This window comes from Stegostoma tigrinum, chromosome 5 (assembly GCF_030684315.1).
Source record: "Stegostoma tigrinum isolate sSteTig4 chromosome 5, sSteTig4.hap1, whole genome shotgun sequence".
NCBI classification, from domain to species: domain Eukaryota; kingdom Metazoa; phylum Chordata; class Chondrichthyes; order Orectolobiformes; family Stegostomatidae; genus Stegostoma; species Stegostoma tigrinum.
This window is the reverse complement of record NC_081358.1, coordinates 126,747,420-126,762,100: the sequence shown is the minus strand read 5'-3', so window position 1 is coordinate 126,762,100 and position 14,681 is coordinate 126,747,420. Positions and strand designations below refer to the sequence as shown.

The 14,681-nt window shown below is 38.7% G+C and overlaps 1 protein-coding gene across 3 annotated transcripts in view; it reads left to right on the top strand.

Moving 5' to 3' along the window:
• The window catches only part of ttc39c (tetratricopeptide repeat domain 39C), a 111,191-nt gene that overhangs the window by 20,928 nt on the left and 75,582 nt on the right, over positions 1-14,681 (top strand). Inside the window, exons 1-3 of one of the 3 annotated variants that reach the window (XM_048529950.2) lie at positions 7,470-7,515; positions 11,257-11,305; positions 14,328-14,456. The exons of 1 other annotated variant lie outside the window; for it this stretch is intronic. In XM_048529950.2, the coding sequence (XP_048385907.1) occupies positions 11,273-11,305; positions 14,328-14,456 (162 nt within the window). In that variant the 5' untranslated portion in view covers positions 7,470-7,515; positions 11,257-11,272. Of the gene's footprint in view, positions 1-7,469; positions 7,516-11,256; positions 11,306-14,327; positions 14,457-14,681 lie in introns of those variants that run through there. One more of the 3 variants, XM_048529948.2, reaches the window with a different exon arrangement.

Here is a 14,681-nt window from a genome sequence, read left to right as displayed (position 1 = left end):
CCTATAAATTCTGTCTGTGTGCCCTCCTTTCTCACTGCAGTTGATTAAGTGGCTGTGCTCAGAAACTTTGTGAGATTTCATATAAACCTGTTGAACTATAACCTGGTGTTTTGTGACTTCTGACAAAAGATCTGTTGGTTTAAAAAGAAGCGTCAGTTATCAGGTTTTTTAAATATGGTACAGGTGTATTCTGTGTTAGTAGTTGAAGTTGCATGTGTAATTGTAATTCTGCACTGTGAAAGGCTTCACTATGATTTGGTATTTGCAACTGAATGTTAAGTGCCAGTTAGTTAACACTGTGTGGAGCTGGATAAACACAGCAGGCCAAGCAGCATCTTAGGGGCACAAAAGCTGTTCATTCAGCTCTACACTTTGTTATCTCAGATTTTCCAGCGTCTGCAGTTCCCAATATCTCTGGCCCTTAATGTCTGGGCCCTTTTTTGTTTGGGTGTGATACATGGAGGTTGCATATTGAAATAAATCCAAGCTATGCTCTTTTACAAATTGTTATTGCTACTAGTCTATTTTAGTAACTAAAACAATATTGCTGAGCCTTCACTGTCCTCCTATTTTGTTGTAACTTCTCTTCTGCCACTTCCAAAATTGAGTGCTGCTTTTGTTTATATTTCACAGATAATTGCAAACTGGGTGGTATGAGCATTTGTTTTGAGATAGCTGAATGCCCATCATTTTAGATCTTACCTGTGCTTTCTATATCCATTGCAATGCTTACTCACCCAAAACACCTGCAAATGTCAGGATAGAACAAAATATTTTTTGTTAAATTATTCAAATAATTTATAGCTTTATTCCTCAAATAGCTTTACAGAGATTAGGATACACATTTATGGTATTTTCATGAAATACATCCATAGTCTGAAAAAAATTAAAGAACGGCGGATTCTGTAAATCAGAAACAAAAACAGAGATTGTTGGAAATGAGTTTTGAGAAGATTTGTAGCTCAGGTTGAGGTTCTGGATGTGAGTTTGCTCGCTGAGCTGGAAGGTTAGTTTTCAGACGTTTCGTCACCATTCTAGGTAACATCATCAGTGAGCCTCCGACGAAGCGCTGGTGTTATGTCCCGCTTTCTATTTATCTGGTTAGGTTTCCTTGGGTTGGTGATGTCATTTCCTGTTCTTTTTCTCAGGGGATGGTAGATTGACTTGGAGCCAATGTGTTTGTTGACGGAGTTCCGGTTGGAATGCCATGCTTTACATCCAGATTGTTGGAAGTCTTCAGAAATGGCAGCGTCTGTGGAGTGAAATCTGGAGTGACCAGATTTTCTGAGTAAGGGTAAATGGACCTGAAACATTAACTCTGTCTCTCTGTAGATGCTGCCAGACTGGCTGAGCTTTTCCAGCAATTTCTCTCTTACTTCACAGTCCGGAAGTTAATTCTAGTGTGACTCACACTGAAAAGTTCACTCAGACAAAGTAGTCAGGTTAAAAATGTGTAAATGCGCAAAAATCAAATAGTAACCCAAAAAGGCAAGCAGCTTCAGCAAGCAGTAAAGAAGTGGTGGATGGCCTATTAAAGGAGTGCAATGTTAAATTAAAATTATAGGAGAAATCTTCAAAATGTATTAAGTAAGCATCATAATGTTGACTTTGGGAATAGTTAGTCCTTAGCTGCAATATTGTATATAGTGCTGGATCCTACATTATAGGAAGGATGTGAATGCATGAGAAAGAATGCACTATTGGTTTATAAGAATGGTTCTAGAGACGGGGAACTTCAGTAATGAGGTTAGATTGAAGAAGTTGGGATTGTTTTCCTTAGAGTAAAGAAAGCTAAGAGGGTATCTCTGACGAGCAGTTTAGACAATGTAAATGCAGTGGCTGGGAAGTCCAGAACCAAGGGTCACAATCAAGAGATATGAAGTTGGCCATTTAGGACAAGGATAAGGAAAAATTTCTTCACCCAAAGAATGGTGAGCCAGTGGAATGCTCTGCCACAGAAAGTGGTGGAGACTAAAACATTGAATGTTTTCAAAAAGGAGTTAGATAAATTATGAGGGGCTAAATGGATCAAAGGGTATGGGGGGAAAGCAGGAACAGAGGACTGAGTAGGATGATCAGCCATGATCATATTGAATGGCACATCAAGCTAAAGGCTGAATAGACTACTCCTATTTTTAACGTTTCTATCTGATTGAGATTTTTAAAATCATGAGTGGGCTAGATACAGTGGATAGAGAGAAGCTGTTCTGCTTGTAAAAGGAAAAATTTTAGAGTAATTTGCAAAAGAAGCAAGGGTGAAGTGAGGTTTATTTTGCTTCAGTGAATAGCTAGGGTTTGGAATGCGCAGGCTGGAAATGTGATGGAAATTGTGAAACATCAATTGAAACAAAGGCATTGGATGATGATTTGTGTGATAGTAATGTGCAAGATTATGGGAGAGGTGACAGGAGATTGGCACTATTTAATGAGCTTTTATAGGCATGATGGGCTGAATAGCATCCTGCAGTGAAAACATTCGGGGCAGTGATAATGAATGCAGATAATGTTGGGCTGTTGTAGGTGTTGATGGTACAGACTGCAGGGAGTAATTCATGCTGCAGTATCAGAGGATGCATTTAAGATGCTAAAGTGGGGGAGAGATTTTGTCCATGTCTGAACCCATTATTGATATTAGTGAACCTATCATTAGTGCTCCAGAGTCAATAAATGTGGAGCTGGAAAAGCATAGCTGGTCATACGGCATACGAAGAACAGGAAAACCAATGTTTTGGGCTAAAGCATTTCATCAGGACTGGGAAGGGGGAGGAGAGCCCAGAAATAGAGGAAGGGGGATATGTCTGGGGGGGAAGAGTAGGAGAGATGGTGATAAGTAGGTGCAGGTAAAGGGTTATTGTGTCAGTGGGAAGGATGGAGTGGCTGGGTGATTAAGAAGATGGACAGGTTGGGGGAGGAGAGATTTTGAAGCTGGTGAAGTCAGTATTCAGGCTATTGGACTGTAAGTTCATGAGGCGAAATGTGAGGTGTGCTCTTCCAGTTTAATGCTCCAGCGTTGTTCAAAGATTAATTTCAGAGATAAGTGATCAAGACATACATCATCCAACATCACAACCATTTCTTTATTCACAAGTATCAATCGCCTCCTCCACCAGTTCATCCAACCTCCTTTTGAATGTTTAAGCTAGTATACTGCACAAACAAACAGACAACCATTTCAACTCCCCTTCCCACTCCCTGGGTGACATGTCTATTCTGGGCCGCCTCCAGTGTCACAATGATGCCACCTGGAAACTAGAGGAGCGCCACCTCATTCTCCCTTGGGAGCGTACAGCCCATGACCTAAATGTGGATTTTACCAGTTTCAAAATCTCCCAACCCCTGGCCTCATCCCATCAACAGTCCTCCCTCCCTTTTTTATCCTCGCCTCTTTGACCTGACACAACCTGTCCATCTTCTGTCCCACCTCCCGCATTTCTGAAGAAACATCAACTTTTCTGCTCCTGTGACGCTGCCTGGCCTGCTGTGTGCCCCCAGCTCCACACTGTGTTAAATAACAACTTATCCCAAATGCTTGTGGAAAACAGGATCTCCTGTCATTTCACCTAGTGTCTTTCTTGTGTAACTTGTGGTCTTTACCCTCGTTCTTCCTGACATATCTAATTAAAATTTTATAAACTCAGCTAATTAACATTAGACAAGTCTAGATATACTAGACAAGTCAGATACCAAACTGAAATCCAGCTTCTTCATCTTTGTTTTGCTTTTATTTACTGAATTGGTCTTTGCAAACTTGTCTTTCAAGCATGAGCACAAACAGAACTTGCTGGAAAAGCTCAGCAGGTCCGGCAACATCTGTGAAGAAAAATCAGAGTTAACGTTTCAGGTCCGGCGACCCTCCTTAATAAGGGAGAAGTTTAAAGACAACAGTTTTTGGTCTCCTCCTAAGTTGTTAAAAATATAAAAATATTGATTCTATTTCAGCACTAGATAACACGGTGTAGAGCTGGATGAACACAGCAGGCCAAGCAGCATCAGAGGAGCAGGAAAGCTGACGTTTCGGGTCAAGACCCTTCATCCAGCTCTACAGCACCAGCAGTTCCTACTATCTCTATTTCAGCAATAGTTGTTCTTGGAATTGCAGCAATGTTTGTAAATTACAGCAGTTGTACTGATTCTTACACAAATCTATTGTTTATGTTCAATATATCAAGTGTGCTTGGGTTATTTCTACGACAGTATGTGTTTAAAATTTCTTTGAACCTGAAGATTTTTTTGTCCTATTTACATTTTTGTTGATAAGCACTTTATTGTTGTTAAAACAAGAAATGCAATATTTCATACTTATGTTTTTATAAATGGTCAGTTTGGTTTTTAAAAGAACAAATTCTGATGCATTTTAGCCAAGTTCCTATTCGGAGATCTGACCCTGTCCAGTGCTAACTTCAACTGACTGTTACTCAATTACAATTGGAGTCACTCATTTCATAACAGTAGAATTTTGATTGTAATGGTCCAGCTAGGAGTTGTGCACAGAGGACCTTGTGGAAAACCTATCATACCAGACTTTGAAGAATTGCCTGGGAATTTGAAGATTCCATTTGGGAATTCCCTATGCGTGGATCCTCTGAAAGTATTCATTTAAGTTTCGGAATTCAGTGGGTTGCACTGAAATGAAATGAATAGTTACTCAAGAAGTGTTAAGACTATTGAATACCTTACTAGCTCCTGAGAAACTATTAAACTGATCACCAAACATACCCCTCACACTCTCGAGCATGTCTTATCCTGATTCTTTAAAACACCTTTATAGATGGATCTTCACTCCGATCCACCATCCCCTCTGCACTGATTGTAACATCTGTGTGAGATTGCCACTCCTTGCGAAATTCAGCCAATACTCTCAGATTAATGTCTGCCTCTCCATGGAGTTTATTATTTATGTATAAATACAAATTTCAACAATGAAATACCTTTAGGCTCCTTTTGCACTATTGTTGCCGTTGGTGATAAGAGTCCCTGACCTGGCAGCTCTCGAACAGAGACAAAGAAAGGGTGAATTTTGACTTTGCCAGAATATTGCTTGTGAAAAAGTTGACCCCCTGCATTTTGACTGAAAATATAGCCTTATATACTTCACGTAAAGTCGAGTCTGTAGGTAGAAGTGGGTCATGTCTGTACATGTAGGCAGCCTGTCTGTTTTTCATATGAGAAGTATGTGAGGGTGTTTTTAAAGTTTAAGCTAACTCCTTGATGTACTTGAATTGCCTTTCTGTCATTTGTGGTCAGAAGTACAATATTCTTTCCATTACACAGAGTGGTGACATTGCTCACCTAGGCTTGACATTTCCTGTGGGACTGCTTGCGAATGTTCCACTAGCAAGAATCAGCAGAAAAGGAAATCCTGAAGAGCCTAGTCTGCACAGAGGAATGTGTTGCTTATTGAAGCTGTGATATGGATTGGGATGGACAAGGTCAAAAATCTTACAACCAGTTTATGGACCAACAGGTTTATTTGAAAATGCTTTTTAGGTCTTACTCCTCCTTCAGATGTCAGTGAGAGAGGGACTATCAGACACAGAATTTTTAATTAAAAGATCAAAGGGTCACATCACTGATGATGTACTAAACAAACTTAAGATGCCATTAAATATTTATTTTAATTGGTTAATTAAAGGTTTTAATTGATTAATAGGTACATGTAAATCTCTGAATTCCTTTCAAGCACTGGCCTGTGAGAACTGAAAGTTTTATCAATGTAAATGTGGCACTTTAGGTCAGACAATGCATGTTGGGTGCTTGTTTAGAATCTGTTTGTGTTTTGGTTTGGAGTCAGACCTGTTTTATTTCTAAAGTAGGGATTTACAAAATGCCACTGGCTGGCTAGCTGGCTGACTGACTATCTATAAATTGTATACTTTTTGAACAAAAAAAGGAGGAAGCGGGTGTGTGTGTGTGGGCGGAGGAGGGGGGATGGAGCCGGGGTGTGTGTGTGTGGACGGGAGTGGGGGGAGGAGGCAGGAGTGTCAAATTTGCGCTACATGCTTGGAAGAGTGTGCTTTTCCCTAGAGGACATTTATTGCCATGTCTTAAGAAGAGCCTTGATGTTTTTCACATTAATGTGCTATAAAAGCCGTGTTCTTGCCTCAAGATCAACATCTGTTTTTGTTTGTCTCAGTTTATAAATGAAATTTGGCCAATTTTTGTATGTATCTTTGAGGAGACTGAGTTCTAAGATGCCATTTTCTCATAAATACATCTCATTTGGGAGTTTTCATTTATAATTTAAGGTCAGTATTAACCAAGCACTTTTGTAGATAATACTGCACGATGGTAAACACCGTGGTATTTAAAATTTACAATAAAATATTATTTGTTAAATTTTGTCAAAATCAAAAGTGAACTAAAAATGACACCTCTTCCTGAATCCCTAAGTATGGAAAGGGTGAATGATCCAGGTTAAATGTCAGTTTTTGCTTCCTAACAGAGTTCTTGTCTTTTTGAGTCAGTTATTTGTGGTTTTAGATCATCACTCCAGAGACTTGAACACTTAATCTAACTTGGTACTTCGGCTGTAGAACTCAGAGACTGTGTATGTCTTTCCTCTTGAGCAAACTTAATAGATCTCATAGGGCCCTCTTGTGCAGTAGCAATGTCCTTACCTTTGGACCAAGAGGCCTGGGTTCAAGTCCCCCCTGCTCTAGAGGCATGCGATAACATCTCTGAACAGGGCGAATAGGAAAATATATCTTGTTGTGCTACTTGGTTTGTTTTACCGCTGCTTTTTGGTGCTTGCAGTATGGAAATAGCCTGATATTTTTTGTACTTTATAGCATTGTCTGCTTATCAAAAGTACTTGATAGGTGGCTCCTAGCAGTTCTTTTGACCTTACAGCTGAATCCAACAAATAACTGGAACCTTCTTCCTCAGTTCGACTATAGCCCGTAAATTTTACTCTGAATGATGACTGTGAGAATGCAATGCAAGTTATTCTGATTAAACCTTATGGTGTAAATATGTCAGCGTTTACAAGAATATTACCTCAAATCTCCCCACCCCCGATGCTAGAAAAAATAGTAGCTTTCTTGACGTTTTTTTCAAATGTGGCTGTTTATATGGAATCACAGCAGTTGCTTGGTCATTTTAATATGTTGCGAATGAACTATGCACATGTCTTTCAATCTATGCTTTTATGGATGTAATTGGGATTTTTTAAATTCACTGTTACAATGAATTAATATTGTTTGTCTTTACGTCTGTCATTTCTTCTTTGTTTACTATTAACTCCCCATTCTCATCCTCTGGAGTTTACTTTTTTTTCCATTTTAGATACCTATTGATAATCTTGCTATCTTTACATTTCTAGCTACGTCTTATGCCCCAATGTACTTGTCAGATTAACCTTTTAGTCATTCTCTGCCATTCTTTGTATTCTCTCCAGTCATCTGACCTGCTGCTCATCTTCACTGAATTATAAACTGGATCAACTGTCATCTGGCCAATTACAGAATATGCTCTCGAGAAACTATCCTGAAAGTATTCTAAGAAATTCTCGTTCAGGTTGTTGCCAATATGATTTTTCTAGTTTGTGTAGATTAATATCGTCCATAATTATTGCTGTCCCTCTATCACAAGCACTATTATTTCTACTTTGTAAAAAGTGGCTGATATTATGGTTACTGTTTGGAGGCCTGTAACTCACTACCACTAGTAACTGCTTTCCCCTACTGTTCGTCATGTCCACCCAAAGAGACTGTATATATCCTGATCTCCTGAACAACGGTCATCGCTAACTGCTGGGCCAATTCCATCTTGATTAGCCATGCGTGTGACTCCTCCCACACTTAGCAAGTTTCTTATTATTCTCAAATGTCACATACCTCCTGTCATCCTGTGGCTACATCTCTGTAATGGCTAGCATATCATATGTATCCACTTGCACTATCAGTTCATTAACTGTGTTGCGTACATTACAAGCATTACAAAAGCAAAATCAGACTGATGCTGAAAATCTGAAGTGAGAATAAAAACGATGGAAGAGCTCAGCAATTCCGACAGCATCTGTGGAGGGAAGCACAGTTAGCATTTCAGGTTGATGATCTTTCATCAGAAGAGGTTTGTAAATCTCTCAGTCCTGTATTCTCAAACGGGAATTAAAATTTCAAATTTTCTATCATCATCCTCTTGTGATTTGAACAATTTGTAGCGCTTTGAATCTTTAAAGCACATATGGATGATATTTGATATTTTTTCAAAAGTAACACGTAGCGAGGATAGCGCATGTTCCTTTTCCAGTTTTCTTTTCCCTCACATTGGAATAAAATCAACAAGATATCAAACTCCTATGAACCTCAAATCATTTTGAAAATCAAAACATTGTTCCAGATGTGATCTGACTAAAACTTCACTGGACATTGTAAGCATTGATCTCACTTACACTGCAAATTAAGCAGGTCAGCTCTGCCTCTTGAGTAATTTTTAAACATTTTTTTGAGTGATTTATTTTATCAGTGTTTTTATTGCCCATCCCTAAATATCCAGTGGGCAGCTTAGAGTCAACTACATTGCTGAATGTCTGGAGTCACATGTAGGCCAAACCAGGTGAGTACAGCAGAGTCCCTTTTCTGAAGGACATTAGTAAACCAAATGGGATTTTATTACAGTTGACTGTTAGACAGACATCATTTTTAATTCCAGATGTTTTTGCTCATTACTTTCAGATTTCACCATCAGCCATGGTGGGATTTGAACCGGTGTCCCCAGAACATTAACCTGAAGTTCTAGATTACTAGTCCAGTGAAATTACCACTATGTCACCACCTCCCCAAGCTCCACACAATGATGATGTACAGTTTCATTTGCACAGACAAGAAATTAAATAAAACTGTATTTCTGAAAAAGGATGACGAGACTCAACATTAACTTTATTTTCCTTCACAGATGCTTCCAGACCTGCTGAGTTTCTCCATCAGTTTGTTTTTATTTGTTTCAGAACTCCAGCTCTTGCAGTGCTTTGTGTTATTATACAAATAGTAGAGCATGTCAATAGTTTGTGCTAGTAATATTTTGATGAGTAATTTAGAGGTGGAGGAGAGTAGCAATGCAGCTTGATACCTTTGGAAATGTTTCATTTTAGTGTCTGTGTAGTTGGAGTTATAGCGAGTTTTGAGAAGATTTGTAGCTCAGGTTGAGGTTCTGGATGTGCGTTTGCTGGCTGAGCTAGAAGGTTAGTTTTCAGATGTTTCGTCACCTTTCTAGGCAACATCAGAGAGCATCCGGTGAAGCGCTGGTGTTATGTCCCGCTTTCTATTTATCTGTTTAGGTTTCCTTGGGTTGGTGATGTCATTTCCTGTGTTGGTGATGTCATTTCCTGTTCTTTTTCTCAGAGGATGGTGAAATAATTTGAAAATGAACTTTATAAATCAAAACTTGTAACTGTGGGCTTGAAACTGATTTAGAAGCCTAAATACTAAGGTCCAAATGAAGCTCCAAATCAATGTGTTTGTTGATGGAATTCCGGTTGCAGTGCCATGCTTCTAGGAATTCTCGTGCGTGTCTCTGTTTGGCTTGTCCTAGGATGGATGTGTTGTCCCAATCAAAGTGGTGTCCTTCCTCATCTGTATGTAAGGATACTAGGGATAGTGGGTCATGTCGTTTTGTGGCTAGTTGATGTTCGTGTATCCTGGTGGCCAGCTTTCTGCCTGTTTGTCCAATGTAGTGTTTGTCACAGTTCTTGCAAGGTATTTTGTAAATGACGTTCGCTTTGCTTGTTGTCTGTATAGGGTCTTTTAAGTTCATTAGCTGCTGTTTTAACGTGTTGGTGGGTTTGTGGGCTATCCTTACACACAGATGAGGAAGGACACCACTTTGATTGGGACAACACATCCATTCTAGGGCAAACCAAACAGAGACACGCACGAGAGTTCCTGGAGGCATGGCATTCCAACCGGAACTCCATCAACAAACACGTTTGATTTTGGAGCCTATCTACCGTCCTCCTGAGAAAAAGAACAGGAAATGACATCACCAACCCAACAAAACCGAAACAGATAAACAGAAAGTGGGACATAACACCAGCGCTTCACCGGAGGCTCACTGATGATGTTACCTAGAATGGTGACGAAACGTCTGAAAACAAACCTTCCAGCTCAGCGAGCAAACTCACATCCAGTTGGAGTTATATCACTCTGCAGCATTGAAGGAGACTATTCAGACCATTGATTGTACTCTATTTTGAGCAGCAAACCAGTTAGTCTCTCTCCTCTGATGTGATAATGGGAACTGCTGATGCTGGAGAATGCAAGATAACAAAATGTGAGGCTGGATGAACACAGCAGGCCCAGCAGCATCTCAGGAGCACAAAAGCCGACGTTTTGGGCCTAGACCCTTCGTCAGAGAGCTCTCTGACGAAGGGTCTAGGCCCGAAACGTCGGCTTTTGTGCTCCTGAGATGCTGCTGGGCCTGCTGTGTTCATCCAGCCTCACATTTTGTTATCTTAGTCTCTCTCCTCTGCTCTTTCCCCTTCAGGTTCTCGAAAACGTAGAAACTTGGAGCAGAAGTAGGCCATTTGGCCCTTCCAGGTTGCTCCTCCATTCAATTTGATCACGGCTTATCCTCTATCTCAACACTATATCCTTGCTGCTGCTTTTTACCAAAGTGTTTAAATCTCTAAAATCTTGAATATACTCAGTGACCCTGTCTTCACAGTGGTAGCAAATTCCACAGGCTAACCATTTCTGTATGAAAAAAAATCCTCATTCCTCTTAACACACTGCCGTCTTCAACTATCCAATTCCTTTTTAAGGCTGCTGTTGAATTTGTACCCTGACAGGCAGTAATTTTGATAATAGCAGAATATAGATGAGGTGCTAAATAATCACCTAATCAAGGGAGAATTATTTGTTGGTTAACGAGTATGCTTTGCAAGAATGGCATTTAGAAGTAAACACTTAATTAACTGACAGTGTATTTACTGTACAACATTTGGTTGTATAAATTGGTAAAATTTATATAAAAGCAAACTATGGCTGCTGGAAATCTGAAATCCAAACAGAAATTGCTGGAGAAACTCAGCCGATGATACTGGACCTGTTGCTGAGTTTCTCCAACATTTCCTATTGTTATTCATGAAATTTATACCAGTAACTTTCGGCTTTAGTTGTTCTAATAACTGAAATTTCTCTAAACCTAATTATTCAGATGTGTTTTGTTTCATTTGCAATGGTATAAAGTATGAATGGAATATAGTGCTGCTATTCTAGTAGATTTTATTTGTATATAATTTTAATGCATTCTTTATAGGAACAACAGTCCTTTGATGAGCTTTGGAGCAAGCTTTGTTAGTTTCTTGGTGAGTAAATTTGGAGTATATGTTTTTGTCCATCCTAACCTTCACATAAGAACTCATCTCTAATTCAGACATTTCTTTCTTTGCTGTAAGTTAAATCATTAAATAGTTGCAGATCAAACTCCAAGGAACCCTAATTTATTTTGTGTATAAATTAAAGCAGTGTTCCAGATGTGACCTGACTAAAACTGCACTGGAAATTTTTCTACATCAAATATTACATAACAGTCATAATATGAGAATATGAATGTAACACCAAAATGATGAATCACTGGAATTGAAACATTAGTTCTGCTTTCTTTCCATAGATGCTGCCAGATCTGCTGAGTTTTTCCAACAACTTCTGTTTTTGTTTCTTTTGAACATTAGTCATAAAGATTATTAAAATGATATGACACTGCTTTTCTCATTGGGTAAAGAGTGGTTTCACTCATCAATCTTGGTTTGACGGAAGGCTGAAGGTCTTTAAGGATCTCTACATTAGCACTGTCTTGAATCATTGTGGTGAGTTATTTTGAATCAGCCTCCCAGTTACAGGGTTGTAAGTCCATCTGATAGTAGCATATACAGGCAAATTGAATAATTTTATATCGTGTTTAAGCGCTTTCTGTGATCTTTTCCATGGTGAAGTAATTTGAAAATGAATTTTATAAATCAAAACTTGTAACTGAGGGCTTGACACTGATTTAGAAGCCTAAATACTAAAATAACCCAATTTTGATCAAAAAGAGCAAGTGATTGCTTAAAATATATTGACAGATGTTTTTAAAAGCTGAATTAAAAATTGTTTTTATATTCTGCCAGATTACGTGGGTTCATAGCAGATTTTACATTTCATGAAATCCAAAGAGGCTTGTGCAGATTGTGTGGTGGGTGGAGGGGGCAGAGGGACATGTGTCAAAATGCTGCCAATGCCAAGCTGTAGCATCCACTAAACTTTGACAAATGCATCACTTTTGGTATGCCAGGTTTTATAATCTCATTTGTAATTTCAGTCTCTCAAAATATTGATAGCATTAATCTTCTAGCTTCACTGACTCAGTGAAATCATTATGTCCCACATTGTGAGGAATGCATATTTTTGAGGCGTGCATTTTGTCTCTTGAGGAGTGTCCTGACTTAGTTCTCATTGTACATTCCTTGTGTCTTCTAATGGGTAATGTATTTTATTTGTCCAAAATACTGGAAATTGATGCATAAAGGCCTCTATATTTCTTTATTTGTTTGATTTGGATGAATAGTTGTCCTTAGATTTATTTCTTAATGCAATGTAAACAATTGATTGTTTCAAAATTTATGTAGTAGGATTCAAGATACCAGTCACCACTTGTGTAAGATTTAGATAATCTTATTTGGAATAATGTTATTGAGGTAAAAGAATAGTGGAAAACTACTACAGCATTGAGTTGTAGAAATAACCTGCTTAATTTTCATAGACCGTAGAACAGAAAAAGAAGAAATCACTCAGCCCATCATGCTTGTGTCAGCTCCCATTAGGTTAGCCTTTTACTTTGCCAGCAAATTTTAATAATGCCATTTTTATAAACACTTTTTTAAAAGATCTGTTCATCATATTTTGATGCATAGAAAGAAGGATGCAGCCAATAAAACATTGTAAATTAGTGCAGCTTTTCAATTGCCTCATGGGTAAAAGACATAACCTGCAGAGTAGGGTTTCCTATCTTCATGCCTTTTAAAAGTTGGTTTGTGCCAGCGGAGTTGCTTCATTTTAACCACCGTAGGAAGAAGAGGAAAACTTGTAGGTCTGCCCACAGCACATGGACTGTAGATGGTCAAGGAAGCAACTCATCAGCACCTTTTCAAGGGCACGTAGGGATGGGCAATAAATGCTGGCCCAGCCGGCAACGCCCACATCCTATGAATAAATTTTAAAGAAAAAGCTCTTCACATTGGAGTCCAAATCCCTGTAAATTATAAACTTAATGTTAATTGATTATTCCAAATAAAATCTGAGGATTTGATTTTTGACTTGCAAATGGCTTCTATCTGTAAAGGATCACTACATTGAAGATAACCATAACTGACAGGGAAAATATTCACTGCCAGGCTTGACTCCGAAATTGGGAAGAAGTCTTCTTTAAAAAAATTTACCATATAAGGCCATCCCATTAATATTCAGGTATTCAAATCTTGACTGTTAAAAGAATAGATTGAATATGTAACTTTATTTTTAACCTGAAAAGATGTCAGTCTTTTAAATAAATAAACTTGACTGTGCTGCAAAATGGAAGGGTGGGTAGTGTCTTTTTAGTTTGAGACTTCAAACGTAAACGTATTATTTACACATTTCAGAATTATGTTGAAATGTTTTTACATAAGAAATGGACAAGATATTAGCTTCAGAGATGATGGGAACTGCAGATGCTAGAGAATCCAAGACAACAAAATGTGAAGCTGGATGAACACAGCAGGCCCAGCAGCATCTCAGGAGCACAAAAGCTGACGTTTCGGGCCTAGACCCTTCTTCAGAGAGGGGGATGGGGAGAGGGAACTGGAATAAATAGGGAGAGAGGGGGAGGCGGACCGAAGATGGAGAGTAAAGAAGATAGGTGGGGAGAGTATAGGTGGGGAGGTAGGGAGGGGATAGGTCAGTCCAGGGAAGACTGACAGGTCAAGGATTAGCTTACTTTTTCTTAAGTTGCCATTGTCACAGAGGACTCTACAGCAATCGAGAGAGAAACAACTAGTGGCGAGCTTAACCAGAGGGTCACCACGTCTTAAGCAAGGGGCAGTGTTGAGAAGGCAGGAACTTCATGGTGACCTTGACTGGTATGAAAACTGAATCCGCATTGTTGGCTTTAGTCTACAAATCAGCCATCCAGCCAACTGAGCTAACCAGCTCTCAAGCATACATTATTACAACATTGCATTACTCAAACAATTCAACTATTGTATAGTTTAATGTTAAATTAGAGTACGCTATTCAATATGTGTTAGCACAGTGTGAATTTATTTGACCGAATTGTTTTAGCTGCACGTATTAATTCTAACGTCAATGTTTCAGAACGCTATGATGACCTTTGAAGATGAAAAAATGCAGCTGGCTTGTGATGATTTAAAAAACACTGAGAAGCTATGCGAAAGTAGTGAAGCTGGTGTAATTGAAACAATCAGGAATAAAATTAAAAAGAATGTGAGTACACTGTCTGAATTGGTGGTGCTATCCAATCTATGCCAATTTAAAATCAATAATGAGGAGAACATTATGGTCAGTCTTCACATTGCAATATTATTCTCATTTCAAATTGTACAACATGAAAGAAACATAACATTTAGCTGTATTTGTCATGATCTCTTAAGAGTGTTTTAGAGCACTGTGTGACACTTGGCTTTTTATCCAGTCTGTAAGAGTAGGGTG